General features: G+C 34.0%; 1 protein-coding gene across 32 annotated transcripts in view; it reads right to left on the minus strand.

Moving 5' to 3' along the window:
• Window positions 1-18,317, minus strand: part of SYNJ1 (synaptojanin 1) — a 103,611-nt gene that overhangs the window by 23,835 nt on the left and 61,459 nt on the right. For all 32 annotated transcript variants that reach the window (XM_058296172.2, XM_058296169.2, XM_071214936.1 and 29 more), the window contains 9 exons: window positions 12,545-12,736; window positions 10,760-10,844; window positions 5,373-5,513; window positions 4,925-5,117; window positions 4,553-4,711; window positions 3,525-3,681; window positions 2,802-2,919; window positions 2,486-2,701; window positions 837-915 (listed from right to left, as the gene is read on the minus strand). In XM_058296172.2, coding sequence (XP_058152155.1) covers window positions 837-915; window positions 2,486-2,701; window positions 2,802-2,919; window positions 3,525-3,681; window positions 4,553-4,711; window positions 4,925-5,117; window positions 5,373-5,513; window positions 10,760-10,844; window positions 12,545-12,736 — 1,340 coding nt within the window. The remainder of the gene's footprint in view (window positions 1-836; window positions 916-2,485; window positions 2,702-2,801; window positions 2,920-3,524; window positions 3,682-4,552; window positions 4,712-4,924; window positions 5,118-5,372; window positions 5,514-10,759; window positions 10,845-12,544; window positions 12,737-18,317) is intronic.

Genomic DNA, 18,317 nt, shown 5'->3' on the forward strand with positions numbered 1-18,317 from the left:
TACCAATGCATTCAGGAGAAATTAAGAAAAACAAACCTAAAAAACTTATTTCCAATGCAACACAAGCATGGAAATTTTTTTCTCCAGGCAAATTCAAATAATGGGACAGAAAAGTAAGCCTAGGGAAATTTTCATGATATACCCAAGACGGAGAAATTATTAATAGGTCTGGAATTCAGCCTATTCTTATTGTGACCATATACCTAGAAATTTAGGGTTTATCTGAAAACATTCAGAAAAAGATGATAAATGCAGCACTTCACAGAAGTAAAACTTTCCCTATCAATGATATTATGAATCACAGGCTTGAGATTATCTCCACTAATTAAAAATTTCTAAACAGTCTTAATGAGATTTGTAATCTATGGGAATTCTTTTACTTATGCTTAAAAGAGACACCAAGATACCACAGCCCAAATTAATAAAACCAGTTGGAAAAAGAGCACCTTCTGCCAATATTCTTTTGGAAATAAAGTATTTTCTTCATTTTATAGAAATCCATTCAATGCTACAAATGAACTATCTATGATTAAACATTTAAAACTTTTTATATAACAAACTTTCATATAAGAGAAATCAAATTAGATGACAAAACAATTTTTTTCTTACTCCATTACAGTGGTTATTATCTCTGGGGTGGGATCAAAATAATCTTAGGCTAGTCAGAAAACTATTCTAACTAATAACTATTTAGACCATACTTCCTCAAGCACACTGTAAGATCTATCAACAACATGAAATGAAAACATTTAGATAATCTTGCTGCCTATTGATAAGAATATAATCTTCACATACTAAATTTCAGAATGGCTTAGGATCAACAAATACTACATTACCTCTTTACCATTTAGGCACAGAGCATTCAAGGCAGAGCTTCCTTCCAAAAATGTAACCCACATTTTATCTTCCACAAATCTTTAAGAAAAAGAAAAACAAGTAACAAAAAATATAATTAATACCTATGACATAACTAGTTCAATGATTACTAATTAACAAGCATCTACAGGGCCCTGGAAGATAATAAAATATGTTAAAAAAAAAAACCCAAACAAAACAAGAGGAAGAGCAGTTGGGCCTGCGGGGCATAGGACAAAGTGCTCTCTCCTGAAAACATTCAAATTTCTTTCAAATACTATGTAAATAAATAAAACAGTCTGCTAAAAAAAGTCTTCCCAGTATAACAATCAGATGGCTGAGAATGTTTCAGGTGTGGAGATACCCCAAGGTTTTAAGATGTTAGGGTAATGACTTGTTTTGTTACCTAATGGTGGCAAATATTTCTGGGGAACGTTTCTGGCTCCATTTGACACCAAGTTTTTTACAGTCTGGGTTATAAAGAGACAGGATGTTTCCCTGTTATCAGTCATTCATCCCATGGGTACAATCTGGATTATTTCTAGCCCAGTGCAATATTTTACATTTGTTCACTGGGACACTTGACTACTACTCTATTGCCCACTCACACAATTCAAATAAAGATCCTGATAGTCTGGCATTTCCATACTTAGCAAAATTTTCTGTCCTCTGAACTTGGAGCTTTCACTATGTACTTTCTGGAATCTTAATACTTTGGAAATTTTTGTTTTATTTTGTTTCAAAGCTTTATGGTAGATCTTTATCAAAAGATTTGAGGTAAGTCTAAATACAAGTTCTTCCTGTATTTACAAATTTACTCTCTGAAAGAACTCCAAATTTCTCAGACAGCATTCGACAGAAACCAAACTTTATTTCTGTGGACGATGCTGTTTAGGATTGAGGGAAGCCATTATATGTATGCCGATCTTTCTAACTGGACTACAAGCAGGAATTAAATCTTCAATTTCTTGTCTGCTCTTCCAAAGCACCTAGATAAGCAAATAACAGCCCAGAGAGGAATTTAATAGTACCTCTGCCCTATGGATTTCAAATATGCACATGCCATTGAATCTCTCAAAATTGCTGTATGTTGGAAGAGAGCACTTTTTAAACAAGGAAAGAGGTGCCTGTTTTGCAAAAGGCAGATGGTTAAGTCAACAAGGGAATCCAAGACTAGAATGAATGACTTCTGACCATTCAGCTGGCAGTGCTGCTTCTCCCTTGGTTGGAAATTAAACATACTTAAAATTACTTAAAACTGAAAATTTCCTGGACTTAGGGGAAAAAAGTCACTCCAATTTAGTCTATCTTTCCTATAAAAAATACAATGGCTATTACAGCTTCATTTTGTTATATGGCTTAATTATGTGTTTTATAATATAGGAAACTAAAGAGATCATATCTAAACTTGTACATACTTTTGTCTTTCATTGTTCATATAAAGCTTCACTATTTAAACTTTCTAGGTAGAGAATTCAGTTTCAAAACCTTTGATTTCTTTGAATAACCTACCTGTAATGCGATTTTTCTTTAGTTTGAAAATATAAATACTCATGAAATATTCAAACAAACAAGGTTATTACTAACATTGAAACTTATGAATCATGAGTTAATTTTGGATAATACTCACCTTATGAGTATAACTTCCCCAAAATTTGCAAACTGCTGGAGAAGCTCATCAATCAGACCATCATCGAAAAAATTATTTTCTGGTAAAGAACTTCTGATTGAGACCAATACTGTACCATCTGGTGGGCCCTGTACTGCAATTACTTCTTTATAAATATTTTGCCTTTCTTCAGCTTCAACTTCAAATATATCTATATCAATCATGGCAATGACAGGCCTTAAGGCATAAAGGATGATAGATATATTAGAAATATTTAAGAAAGGATACATTTAAAACAAATTCCAAACACCATTAGTAATACTGAGACTGTTTAAACCTATGATCAGAAGTCTTCAGCTCGGCTCTTCCATAATGGAGCAAAGTGCCAGGAGTCCAGGTGTAGAGGATTTTGCTTTCATCTTGAAAACTAGCATTTAGAAGATCTAAATCTTCAGCTGCAGTCAGAATAAAAAGGAATAGGGGAGACGCCATATGAACACAATATATCACGAGGAGCAAGGAGCTTTTCTCCTTTTTCTTAGCATCAACTGTCTTGAGACTGGACAACAGATAAATTTGTTAATAGGCAGGAAGCCTACACACATTTAAAATAGAAAGGTGTTTTTGTTAAAGTTATTTTATGCTTTACTTACTAAAAATTTAAAAATACGGCTTTACTTTTGAAACTGCCTAAATTGATCAAATGGTGTCTCATAAATAATTCATTAGACAAATGGAAGTTCAAAACACCTGCAACCCACTTCAGTTATTCAAGTTAAAAGTTTAATTTGTACTCAATTGAAAACTTCACAAAAGTTTCCTTACTTTGGTTTACATGAAATTATATCACTGAAAAGAAAATAGACTTGAAAATTAAATCAAATTATTATAATCAGATCTGAAAATATTTAAACAAATTTGTACTATATTTAAATTTTGTACAAACTGGATAAACTTTGTTGAAAGAAAATAGTTTTGCCCTTCCTATTTTTTATATCATTCTCTTCTTCCTCATAAAATTTGCATTAATTCATTTAAATGAAGAAGTCCATTTTCCAACCTGATCTATCAAAAGGCCATTTCCTTCTTCTCCAGAGGACACGATCTGTCCACGCAGGGGTGCGGCACTTTTCACTGGTGTCATAATCATCAGAAAACAAATCATATTTATATGTAGGAGCAAAAGTCATTTTTCCTTCTAAAAATCCTCTAAAAATCTAAAATAAACATATACACAGAGTAAGTTATTCCACCAGGCAAAAGTGAAAAGTTCTGTTTTCATTCAAGCAGACATTCATATTAAATGTCTATTATGTGTGGGAAACTCTCACACTGAATTTCATATATATCTGATGACCCCTTCTGAATACAGCTATGCTTAAGAAGAAATAATCTAAGATGTGGTCATTTTTATACCACTTATTTGACCTTCATACAAGAAAATTACAAAAATACATATAAGGATATTCTACCTCTGAGCTATAGCAGACATTTAGAGCTGTATTGGATTTCGGAAATCATCTAGCCTGACATCTCGTTCTCAAATAGGAATTGAGGACTAAAAAGGTTAAGGGGTATCTAAACTGCTAGAATCCAGGCCTCAGGATGACTATTGCAAAGGGGCCTCCAATCACTCTACTTTTAAAAAGTTTTTTTTTAAATAAATTCCTTCAAAATTTTATGGCCCCAAGTTTAAAAAATTTCAGAAAGGCATTTGAGATAAAAAACAAGAGAATAAAAAACAACGTATTAATAAATCTTTTTTTTTAAAAAAGCCTTTAAAATGAAGATTCAAAGGTATTATTGAAAAAAAATTAAACAAAAAGTATATACTATTAAAAATTAAATTTTATAGAGACAATTTTTCTTCTCGGGGATTATTTTGAGTTTTCTTTTTTTTTCTTTTTTTTAAAGGACAAGAATTCTATATTGGTTTAACTTTAGATATGTTTATTAAATAAAAAGGTACCCCCAAGAAATTAATAAATAAAAAGAACTATGAAAAGAAGAGCATTTTCACCATTCCAAGTCCTCTAAGATATGACAAGTACTACTTCTTTAATGCAAATATCTTAAATATGTATATACCTGTCCAGCATTTTTCTGATTGATAAGCTGATCTCCTGCTATAAGAGAATCCCAATTTTGTTGTCTTATGAGCTCTTTAACTTCTTCATTAGGGAGATCGATTCGATAGTTGAAATCGCCACACCAAAACACATAATCATGAGAAAACAGCATCCTTCCCTGGAAGCAATGAGATGGAATTTTAAATTCAAAACAATTGCCCTGTTTCTTCAACCCAATAGTATTCACAAGTGAAATATTTATTTAGGTGATTGTTATTGATGTTTCTAGGAACGATCTCAAATTTTCAAAAATACTAATATGGAATTTGAGGTATAGGAACAGATACTTCAAAGCTTTCTCTTCAAGAACAAACAGCAAGAGCTTACTTACCATAGGAAAACTCAATTTGCGAGCTATTTCTACAAAATCTTCATTTCTTTCTTTAACTTGTGATTGCCCTGCAGCAAAGTGGCTACAGACGAAGCAAAGGCTTGTTGTGTGGAATAACATTCGAATTGCAACTGCTCCCTTATTTCCAGTTGCACCTCCCATTCCAGTCTTTACAGTATCAACTGCAACATCCCTTTAAAACAAAGAATTCTAAATCAAAGACTTGAAATTTAAATAGTTCTGTGTCCATAAGAAATTAGGAATATATATCATATAACTATGCATTGTATGGTGCTTTGGGTGCAATAGTACAGGGAAGCTATTAGTGACTCTTTATGCAAAACATAAATTATGAATAAGTGTTTCTCTGATGTAGCAAACACTCCAGACAATATTCTTGTTACATAATAGTAGGAATTAGCCTCAGGAGCGTGCCCTGTTCACTGACCTGATGAAGGGAGCATGCTGTGGTCTGATAAAAACAAAGAGACAGACGCCCACCAATTGCTCAGAAGCCAGCAGCACATATTTGTTGTCTCTGGAGATAGTCTTTTGAAGTTCCACAGCCCAGAGCTTCTGATTAGTTGTACTACCATAAAATAATAACAAGGGACCATTAAAAAGATATTGGCAATAGCCTAGTTTATAAGACAATTGTCAATAATACTGTTACATGCCCAAATTTCATAAGACTACTGATCATCACGAAAGCTACACCAAGAGTAAAATATTTTATGCAGGCTATTTTCTTGGGTTTTCTTTAAAAAATAAAACCCAAAAATTATCTAAAAAAAAATACACTTCAAAATCTAATCTATTTCTATTTTATAAGGAAAACATGAGCTTACTCATTAAATGACTACTCCACCATATGAGTAATATCAAGCTCTGTATACTTTTACTTAGATATCTGTTAGAATAATAGATACATATGTATGTCCAGGTACATTTACCCCATTTTTCTTATTTCTATAAATCACAACTGCTTTTTTAAAAAAAAAACTTATTACAGAAAAATTTAAACATATATACAAAAATAGATAATTGTAAAATAACTACCACATATCCATTATCCAGCTTCAATAATTACCAATATTTTGTCAATCTTTTTTCCATCCCGTCTTACTTTTTTCATATACCTGGTGTATTTAAATCTAAGATACATGCCATTTTACCTGTAAACACTTCAGCATTCATTTCTAAATATATTATTTTTATATAATCTCGATGTCATTATCACACTTAAATATTAACAGTTTCCTAACATCATCTAACACTGAATTCACATTCAAATTTTGTCAGTTATCTAAAAAATGGCCTCTAACAGTTGATTTCCTTAGAGCAGGGTCCAAACAAGGCCCACACGTTGGTTTGTATGTTTCTTGAATCTCTTACATCCTTAAACAGTCTCTTGATCTTCTCCCCCTTTTAATACCATTTATTTGTTTAAGGAATTGGGCCATTTGTCCTGTAGAATGCTCAACTCTACAACTTGAGGACTGTGTCCTCATGATGTCTTTACTTGCCCCCCTATCCCTCATATTCCCAAAAACTGATAGTTTGATGTAAAGGCTCAATTAAGGAACTAATTCAATTTTGGGGGCAGAGGGACAAGGTCAAAAATATCTCATGGGAACTGAAAACAGAGACTCAATTCTCTGTACACCAATGTTCATAGCAGCATTATCCACAACAGTCAGAAGGTAGAAATAACCCACGTGGCCATCAACTGATGAGTTAATAAACAAAATATGAAATATACATGCAATATAAATTATTCAACCATAAAAAGGAATGAAGTTTTGATTCATGCTACAACATGGATGAACCTTGAAAACATTAAGCTAAGTGAAATAAGTCAGACAAAATACCGTAAGATTTCACTTATATAAATGATCTCAGTAGGCAAATTCATAGGAACAGAAAGTGGATTAGAGGTTACCAGGGTCTGGAGGAGAGAGAATGGGGAGTTATTGCTGAATGGGTACAGAATTTCTGTTTGGGGTGATGGAAAGTTTTGGAAATAGATAATGCCGACATTGTGAATTTAACTAATATTACTGATGTGTACACTTAAAACATTAAAATGAAAAATTTCATGTTATATATATTTTACTACAATAAAATGTAAAAAAAACCCTGCAAAAAAAACCAAACCCCCCCACACTTTCTGGGTGGTGCTGTGTACTTCTCACTACATCCCAGCAGAAGGCATATAATATTGGTGCTATCACCCCTGATCATTCAAGTGGTATTCAGGTGGTGACAGCCTGATGCACCTTTTCAACCTCTCATCCAGGGTTTCGGCATCTATTGCCTACATCCATTATCTCATTAGGGGTTCTAAGACATTGTAATTTCATTATTTAACAGGTTTTTATAATAAATTGGAGTTGTTCTTTAAAGAACTTTTCTCTTATCAACTGTTTAAATACTCTGAAGTATAGTCCATACAAGGCAGGCAGGAAAAATGCTCAATTCTATTGTTTTAACATAAAATTTCAAAATATTAAGTTTGGGCAAAAGAACTTCCAACGAAATCCAAAAAAATTTTTTTTTCAAATGTCTTTATTAACTCAAAGATTTTTATATTCCAAGTAAGTTTTAAATGAGTTGGTAAAGGAGAATTAATACTCAGTGAACATTAGCTCATGTTAGGCTGGTTTACATGTTATTCCATTAATTCTAACAACCGCTCTGAGACCAGCCTCACTCCCATTTTACAGATGAGAGGACTCTTATTGCTCAGGGTCACACAACTGCTAAGTGGCAAAGCCAAAATGACTTCACATCCATCTATTTAATCTCCCACTATGCCACACCAGCCCTAAAATACAAATTCAAAATATGAATTCTCTACCTACCATAATTCCACTGCCAATACTTGGATTTTGACATGAGAATGATGGTTTTTCTCACTTCTTTCAGGTCATTTGTCATGTCATCTTCTCAATGATGCAAACATCTCCCTACCTCCACATACCCAATCCCCTTTCTATTTATTTTCCATTGTATGTCTCGTCTTCTAACACGCTATGTAATTTACTTATTACAGTCATTGCTTATTGTCTGTCTCTTCCTACTAGAAGAGAAGGTTCATGAAGGCAGAGATTTTTGTCTATTTTATCCATTGATATATCTTCAGCACCTAAAGCATCTATAGCAGGTACTCAATAGATAATGGTTAAATAAATGAATGAATAAAAACCACTACTTCATTAAAAGAAGAACTTGATTAAACTCCATTTATACAAATAACTGAACAATTTGTTTGGTACTAGGAACCCTTACAGTTTGTTTTATTTTAAGGCCTGGAAATGTTATTTCCAGAAAAGATTCAAGATAAAGAAATGAAGTCCGATTTTTCCTTACTTCTCTGATATGAATTATTCACTTTTGGCCAAGAAAAGAAAACTGTTGTATACAAGATTGATGACTATATCATACTATTTTGGCCCATACTTTTATTCTGAAAATCTTTAAAAATGTCATAAAAGATGTCCAAATACTCAACTTTAAAAGCAACCACCCTTGTTTTTGTTAAAATAAACAAAACAAAACACTTGGGCTTTAGGTTTACTCCAATAATTTTTATTATAATACGGCTTTAGAGCAGTTCTCAAAATGTGGTCTGAAAACAGCCTGGGGAACCCTACAATGCATAAAGTAAAAAATATTTTCATAGTAGTACTAAGATATTGTTTGCCTCTTTCATAGTGTTGACATTTGCACTAATGCTGCAAGAGCAACAATGGATAAAAGTGCTAATGCCTTAGCATGAACCCAGGCACTCAAATGTATTAAAAGTGGTCATTATAGTTTTCACTGCCATGCATGTGCAGTAAAAAAAATAAATAAAAATGCTATTTTGCTTTAAAATGTCTTTGATGGAAGAGTAAAAACATTAATTTAATCAAATCTCAGCCACTGCATCACATATTTTTAATATCCTCTGTGATGCAGAGAAGTACACACAAAACACTTCTGCTGCATACTCAGGTACGATGGTTGTCTCAAGGGAAAGCATTTTATAGTTTGAGTTGTAAGCTGAACTGCCCTTTTTTCATGGAACACAATTTTTACTAGAAAAAAACAAAGACAGACAAACTATGGTTATTTTATCTTGGATAAACATTTTCTCAACCAAGTCTGTCTCTTCAAGGAAAACAACTGTATTTGTTTCCAATGAAAAAACTTGAACTTTCAAGCAAAAATTAAAATTTCAGAAAACTTGTAACCTGTCACGGTGATATCAATAGGGAATTTTGTTTCTTTTTTTTTCTAAAAAAGTTTAGCTTTAAATGTACATAGGCTATAAGACAAAATTTCATCTAGCTATAGTTGGTAAAAGATGTAACAGTTAAAGCATTTTTGGTGAAGAGATAAGTGATGATATTAGCAAATATATCTTGATATTTTATAATGAAATATGTCAAAATGTGGAAGATCTACTTAACTCAGTGAACCAATATTTTGAAATGACTAATACATGATGTTACAAAATCATACAAGGGTAAAAGATCAATGAATTTTAATATAATCGAGTACAGAAATTTAATTGATATGGTTTCATATTCCATATTGCAATGTATCTTTGAGAAACTACTACTTGCCAAGTTTTGTTAGAGTACCAGGGAAGAAATTATCTGAAAAGGCTATTAAAATATTTCCTTTTCCAACCACATACCAATGTAATTTTCTTCATATACTTCAACCAAAACAACATGTTGCAACAGACTGCAAAAGGAGATGTGGGAATACGGCTGTCTTAAGCCAGACTTTAAAGAGATTTGCAAAACTACAAAACAATGCCACCCTTCTTACTACGTTTTCTTTTGTTTTAGAAAATATAATATTTTTTGAAAAACAGTTATATTTTCCAATGGTTGTTTAATGATAAAATGACCTACTTTATTAAAATATATAAAGAATTCTCACAAATCAACAAGAAAAAGTTAAATGACCCAATAGAAAAAATGGACAAAGGATATGAATGGGTAATTCACAGTAAAATAGCTAATACGTGTGTAGTATATACATACGTACACACACACATATATATATATATAAAGATTGCCAGCTAGCAATTAACACAGTCATTGTGTTATTACTGCAATGAAAACATTCTGTTTATATAGACCTAGAGGGGAAACTGGGGTTTAGAATTGGCCAACATGCTAATTTTTAGATGAGGAAATGAGTTAAAGATATTAGAGACTTGCCCACAGACACCCAGCGAGTTGCTAGCAGTTAAGTCTAGAATTCACTTTTCTTCCCTCCCAGTCTATTTGGCCTCCTCCTGCTAGAGTATGGGGCAGCCTAAAGTCAAAGTTGAAAGCTTGAGGGTGCAGAGGTGGACCGGTAAGTCTTTGAAATTTAAGGCTCAGTTTCTAATTGGCTCCATAACCCCATTACATTAATAATACTCAATTTCCTTCAAAATATACAAATCCAACCTACAGAACCCACTTTCTGACAGTAAAATCAAGAGTCCTACTGCTATGCAACCCACCTCCAAGATCCAACTCCCCCTTCCTTCTCAGTTCAAGTTAGAATATATTTGGTTGTTATTTTTAAATGAATTAACTGTTTAAAATTGTTTTAATTTCTATTATGATAAATATCAAGAGACAGAACCTACACAAACAAAAGATTTTTGAGATTCGAGGAGTATAAAGGGATCCCGAGACCAAGAAATCTGAGAACCACTGTTTTGCAGTTCAGAAGACACCTTCACAAACATTATCTTAATGTATTCTTGTAACAGTTTCTTGTTATCAGCCCACCATGTTCCTCAACTGGAAACTTTTCCCATGAGTTACCTGGCTGGCTTACCTTGCATTCACTATGTTTCCAGCATTCAACTCTACCATTTCTTCAAAACCAATTGCAAATATATCGGTTGGCTTACTTCTTTTATCTACAATTAAGCATTCAAGAAAGACTTTTTAAATATAGCCTTAAATCAAACGGCAATCTTTCCCAACACCCCCAAAAATTAACACCAAATCCCCCAAAAATCCATTCTTGTGCTTTAAGTTTAATGAAATTCAAATTAAAATTCATTCGTGTTCAAAGTTCAACCAAATTAAAAAACCCATGAGTGGGACAAAATTACTTGAAATTCACATTCAGGTGTCCTAAGTTTGCTACTTTAAGACTGTTATTCTTGAAGATCCTTAAGCTCTTTCAGAAATCATTTTGAAAGAATTCTTGCCTAAGTTTGTACTATGAACAGCTGAGAAGCAAGCCAATTCCCAGAGTCGAAAGTGAATTAAAATTGGAATGATAAAAGTAATTCTTCAGAAAAAGCACAAAGAATAAAATAGTTGAGAAGATGGAAGGATTTTTAACATTCAAATTTGAAAACCATAGGCTTGATCTTTTTGCTATTTCCTAGGTGGAAGAAATCTAGGAAAACTAGTAGAAGTGGTTAAGACATATCACTCTGCACCAGCTACAAGTTCTCCGAGACCTGACAGGGACTAAAATAAAAATATTTACTGACTGCAATTATGTAAATGCATCATCTCATATAATTACTGCAAAAACATCATATGAGTCAGATTATTTTTGTATTTATTTTACAGACAGGAAACTGAGGCTGCAGAAAAGCTAAGCCCAAATTCACATATAAGGTACATTGTAGCACACAGACTCAGGAGCAAACTGCCTGAGTTCAAATCCTGCCCTTAACACTACTAGCTGCATGACACTGGGCAGGTCACTGCCCTTTCTGTACCGCAGATTTCTTCTGTGTAAAAATGTAAAAAAAACAATAGCCTATATAATAGGTCTATTGTAAGGATTAAATGAACATACTGAAGTACTTAGAATTGTAGTGCTAGTTTTGTTAGGTTCAACACAATTGATCAAGGGGGCAATTTAAAAAAATTGGAAATAAACTCATGGTTTAAGTTGTGACTGAATAAAAATAACTAAAAATGGAAGAGTTGGATCTCAAATTATTTCATAATAACATCATCTTCATATATAAATTTGGCAATTATGTGCTATTTTAAAAAGGAATTAAAGTTGACTTGAAAAAGGAGGAAGGTCTCAAATTCATGGTTCAAATAAAATTTTTAATGAAAGCATCCTGGGCTTAATGTTTGTTTCTAGTTTGCTTAGTGTCAGACTATACCTGAATGATGACCAAGTCTCTACAAGGATAAATTAATACTGTTTAAGTTATAAAGTACCAACAAGTTATCACAACAGGTTTTTTAAGAATGCTCATGATTAATCCTATTTCTTATCCTAACTAAACATAGGACTATATTTGAAAAAGAGGACATAGGAGGTTTGAAAAATGAATCTTAAATTATCAATTACAAAATAAGATTGGTTTGCACCAGTTTGAAAGAAAAAAAAAACAGAACTAGTTTTTCTCATGTTTTTATTTTACCATTTACTATTACGTTTTCATGAAGAAAATAATGGTCTAGAAATAAAAACAGAGGTAAGATTTTAATAGATTTCATCTATAAACATGTGGCCTTCAACTTTTAAAATCCAAGTATCTTTCACAAATTAATAATATTGTAGAATGCTATGTGTTTCCTAGAGCAATAAATCATAGCCATTTATTTAATTTAACCCATCTTATAAAAAGCCAACCTTGAAACTCTTGGATGCCAGCTAATTTGGGTGCATCAAGCAGCCAGTCAGTGAGTGTCTGATTCTTAAAAGCTATGCTGCGAAACTGCTTCCCTCCATTCACATTCCAGGTTCCAACACATACTCGAATTTTCTTGGGTTTTGAATACTTATAGAAATTCTCACACATGCTCTTTAGTACTTTAGAAGATGCTATTCAAAAACAAAACACAATGGAATTTTAGGTGCAAGAGACCACTTAAAAAAATTGATATTCATAACTGAGAAATGTTGTCCGGAAAGTACAATTACCGTAAGCACAAACTAGCATAAGACACATGCTCAGATATAAAAAGAATCATCAGCTCTGAATGCAAAGCCCAACATGATGCAATCAACCAACAGAATAAAAAAACAAACCACATTAAACATAATAGCCAAAGTAAAAAAGCTATTACAAAATTATTGCAGCAACATGATACATGCAGAATATATTTCAGTAAAATGGTACATTATTTTAAAATGTAGAAAACCTAAAAACTATACATTTTTAGCAATATAGCAATTGACTTTCAAGCAATTTTCATTAGCAGGCTGGTAAAAATATGTATTTTATTTCTCCCCAAAGACTTTCAAGAACATTTACAACTCTAGCTACTGGCAGGTGGTTTGATGAATACTAACTTCCTGACAAAAATACAAATCATAGAAGATAGAGATGTCTGAAAATGAAGTCACTCCTAAATGCTTCCCATCTTGCTGAAAGCAGAAGGCAAAGTCCTTAACAACGGTCAATGGCTTAATAAGCCCCACCATGTTTTGCCCTGCCTTTTTTTTTTTTTTCCTTCAGGAGATATCAGGAATTTGAGCCCCAGACCTTCTATATGGGAAGCAGGCACTCAATTACTGAGCCTTACTTTTTGCCCTCATTACCCTTCCCTGGTTCACTACTTAGTCTATTGTTTCAAAAAGATGCCAGGCATGTTTTCACCACTGGGCCTTTAAACTAGCTGTTTCCCTGGTTGGAGCACTCTTCCCTTACCTCCTTCAGGTCTCAACTTCCTGGTGAGGACTTCTCTGACCAGCTTACTTAAAACTAAACTCTGCCCCTAACCTTCCACATCCCTTCCTTGCTTTATTTTTCTCCCTAGCACATCTTGCCATTTACAAGTGCTATAGAGTATTGCATTTTATATAGAGTGCATATGTACTTTATTTATCCTGGCTGCAAAGTTGACAGGGGATAGACTGTGATAGTTAGGTTAATGTGTCAACTCAGCCAGGCACTGGTGCTAGTTGTTTGGTCAAGAAAGCACTGGGCTAATTGTAATGCAAGGGCATTTCATGGACTTTACACAGATGGCTGGTTACACTTACAATCAACTGAGGAAATGGCAATGAGTTTTGTCTTATTTGATTAGTTGAAGGCCTTAAAAGGGGAACTCATTTGAATATTGAGAGAAAAAATCTCCATTTTTACTTCAGACAGCCAGTGTCTCCTGGGGAATTAAACGAGGACTTTCGTCTAAGCCTGAGGCCTGCAGCCTGCTCTATGCAATTTGGCTGCAAGAGATAATTGTGCATTTCCATGGCTGCAAGAGATAATTTTAAAAATGTCATACTATTTGCAGGTATCTCCTGTCAGTTGTTTCCCTAGAGAACCTTGACTAGTAAACTCTGACTTCTCTAGTGAGAATGGAAGCTCCAGGAGGGCAGATATATTGATCTATTTTGTTTATTGCAATAACCCTAGTGACAAGAAAAAGGTCTGGCACATAGTAAGGGTTCAAGAACCCCTAAATGAACAAATGTTCAGAACACTTTGAATCTTCAACCTCTCATGTATATTGACTACACTTATCTTTTCCCTTCTGAACCATAATTCATTTTGGTTAAGTTAAATTCTCAGCTCTTAAAGTAGATAGAATCTTAACAGTACCTCAATCTAAAAACACAGACAATGGAGTTGACTGGTAGTTGACTGGCATGAGGAAGAAATAAAAGACTTCCACCTTTTGTCCACATGATCTTATTTTATTATATTACCTTATATTATTATACAAAGATACAGTAGTCTTATAAAAATTAAAGTTATGAGGTCAATTTTAAGGTAAGCGATAACCTCTTTCAATGTACCACTGTAGATAATTCTTGCAGGATAAGCAAATGTGCACATATGGTAACTGATACATTATACAAAGCTCCCCACTGAGTTGTCCCACATAAAAGTATCAAATCTACCCGGCTCTACTTTTGTATTCTAATTTAGAGATGTAAGTAAATTCCTGCTCATGCAGCTGTTGCCTATAAATTTGAGCCTTGATTCATGAAGTACAGCTATAGCATCATCTGTTTCAGCAAAGACTAACATTCTACAGAATGACAAGCAAAAATAGGGTTGGGACTTTGTAACTGGTGTATGAACAAGAATAATAACAATCTTAATAAAAAAGATCCACTAAATACCCTTAGGATGTGCACTTAAAATCAGTCAGTCCATTTTCTTCAGCCATATATCCCAGAGCTCATGTTCCTCCCTTGGAGAGGTAGGTCCTTGAAGACTTTAGGTTCAAGAGAAACCAGGTTCATAAAAATAAAAAACATGACCCAGAGACAGCCTTCTTCAATCATCTTTTAAACAAAGAAGAAATATGCTAACAATTCTCAGCTTCTTCACCTGTGCTTGCACTTCCCCATGGAGCTGACCACAGCAGAAATTACAGTAGGTTCGAAATCATTTCTTGCACTAAAAGAAGGAATTTCTGCAGTTTCTAGTTTTCTTAAATCTTCATAATTTCCATACTAAAGCATTCTTTTTCTTTATTCTGTGGAATCCCTGAACACTTCACACAATGTTAACAAGCTGGGAATATTCTAAATGAACCAGTTGGACATCTACATTGTACCGACATCCTTCCCATTTAGCAATTGTGTATGAGCTAATTCACACTAAGAAAATCTGTGTTCCTTTAATCGAACAGAGATAATTTTTCCACCATGTTAATTTTCCTTATTTCAACCAGCATTTTAATCCAAATATTATTAAAATTCACAGAAACTATGTATGAAAGAGATTCTTAATACAAAGTGGCAGATTCCTCTAGAAATAATGAAATGTCATAAGGCACCTGATAATTTGAAATTTATTCAGAGGCAGAAAGGCAAGGTGGGACACTTAAAGACATGTTTCATGGACACATAAGGACATAATTCCCTTCCCTATTTCACCACTACATTGGACTCTGCCCTCTGGTGTTGCTAAAAGAACCTTCTCCCATTCCCTCTGGGACAGACCCAGTTTCATTAAAGGCAGATTCGTTTTCTGCAGATCTTTCAGGGGGTTGGCTCACAAGGTCAAAACTATTTCATGAAAACACTATAATATTATTTGCCTTTTTTATTCCCATTTTCTCACAAGAGCTCTTTCATTCCTGGCATTCTCTTATTGGCACATGAATCTGGAAAAGAGCTTTACATGCTTTTGGAAAGAATTTATAACGTGGCTAAAACAAGAAATTTGGATCAGAAAACCAGTGCTGCTATCACCTATCAGTGAGACCTAAGGTAAATATTTTTACCAATTTTGATTCCCTCATTTGCAAATAGAAATATCTGCCTTACCTACCCTAAAGACTACTCTGAGCCTCCAATGAAAAGATGACAAGGCACTTTGAAAACCATAAACGTGATTCACTGTTGTTCCAACAAGCACTTTACTGAGTCCACCACCCTGCCAATTCCTCCTTCTAGCTCAGTATTCCCTATGTCCGACCATAATTTTCTCTAAAGGTATCATACCCTCTCCTTGACCACGTTTTACAAATCAACTCTTTCCGCATCAATGAGGCTTTCCTTTCACTTGTTATACTTCAGTTTACCCAGTCCGTGATACTTAGCATTTGCTTCCTGCCTTACATAGCTTTTTGTCTAACCTTAGCCCCGTGGTCAGGTCCACCTCTATTAAAACTTCTTTAGCCTTGGCATTGCTCTCTTGCCTACAAAATGGCATAGAGGCAGGTGCAGAAGCACATATTCCTGTTTCATTCTATCCAACTGCAACCTGGCCTTTGAGGTATAGTAATTTTTATTCATCACTGAAATATCAAATAATCACTTCAGGACACTTGAAATCTCCAAACCGTCCACTCAACAATCACCTCAACTATTCATTTCATACACCTTTCATTTTTCCAACAATCTACTTCTCATTTCCATTTACTTTCAAAGAAAACTAATTTTTTCTTCTCCTTTAAAACCAACACTTCCATCTATAATTTGGACACAACTGGCTTTCTCAACCTTTCTCAACCTGTACCTGGCCCTCACTTTCATAAGTATCCCATCCTTTTCTACACTCTTCAGTCTCTCTTTTCACTATAAATCCATTTTCTTTTAGCTTCAAAGGCATGCACTATTTCTGATTTAAAGAGACACAGACCCCAAAATTGGTTCCCTGGTAATCTTTCTCCTTTATTTCTGTAGCAAACTTTACATCCAGTCCTTCTTTCACATTCTCATCTCAGCCAGGCCCTTGCACTTTCACATCTCTTCTTGCACTGATCCTCAAAAGAACCCTGTCAAGGAGGCAAGGCAGCATCATCCTCATTTTAAATAAGGAAAAGGAAACCCAAAGAGGTTGAATGATTTGGTTAAGACTGCACAGCAAATGAGTGTGAGAGCCAAGATTAAAGTCTTTTTTTTTTTACACTGAAAAAATTTGGCTAGCCAAACCAAGCAGATTGAGATCAGAAGAAACCAGAAACATGTCCCGAAACATATGGCAGGGGTGATCTAAGAAAGCAGTCCCCATCTTTTTTGGTTTTACGGCCCTTCCACACACTTACATACTACTGAGGGTTGCAAAAATCTTTGGCCTGTGAGAGCTATAACCAGTAGTCTGCTGGTAAATGTTTCACAGTTGGCTCCCCAAGGAGGAAAAGCATGGTTTGTAGTACTTACCTATTTCTATGGTATAAATGCTGCCACCATGGCCAATTTCAAGCTATCAATGTGATGTCATTGAACATGGCATCGTTTCCAAAATAAAGAAAACATTACTGAGAAGGGTGGCATTATTTCATGGTTGTTGTTTTTTTCCCCCCAATCTCTTTAATGACTAGTTTAAAAGGAACTAAATTCTCACATCTGCTTCTGCATTCAATCTGATGCAACATCATAAGTTATGCAGCCTTTGGAAAATACTATCGTATACTTGTGAGAGAAAGAGAATGAAAAAGGCAAATGACTATTAGTATTCTCTTTTTAAAATATATTTTTTATTTATTTTTAAAAGACACTTAGATTACATAAAATGTTACATAAAAAATATAAGGGATTCCCATATGCCCTACTCCCCACACCTCCCACTTTTCCCCATATTCACAACATCTTTCATTAGTGTGGTACATTCATTGCAATTGATGAACACATTCTGGAGCACTGCCACTAAGCATGGGTTATAATTTATATCAGTATTCTTATGAAAACAGTTTTGACCTATAGACACCCTGAAAGAACTGCTGATTTAATAAACACATCCCCTTTGTTACCAGGTGAACATGCAGATTTCTAACCCTCTCATTATTTCAAATTACGACCTATAGAGCGGACAAGTGATCTGACCTATTAGTATGGTAAACTGAAAGCTAACCCTACTTTTTCTATGACTATGGCTCATTACTGGTCTTTATAATGGAAGCCACTGCCATTACTACTGTGAAAATAAGCTTCTTCAATCCTTTTTATAAAAATCAAAACCCTAGCCTCGTAAGGATTAAACAGCTTAAAAATCTAG

This window comes from Dasypus novemcinctus, chromosome 4 (assembly GCF_030445035.2).
Source record: "Dasypus novemcinctus isolate mDasNov1 chromosome 4, mDasNov1.1.hap2, whole genome shotgun sequence".
NCBI classification, from domain to species: Eukaryota; Metazoa; Chordata; class Mammalia; order Cingulata; family Dasypodidae; genus Dasypus; species Dasypus novemcinctus.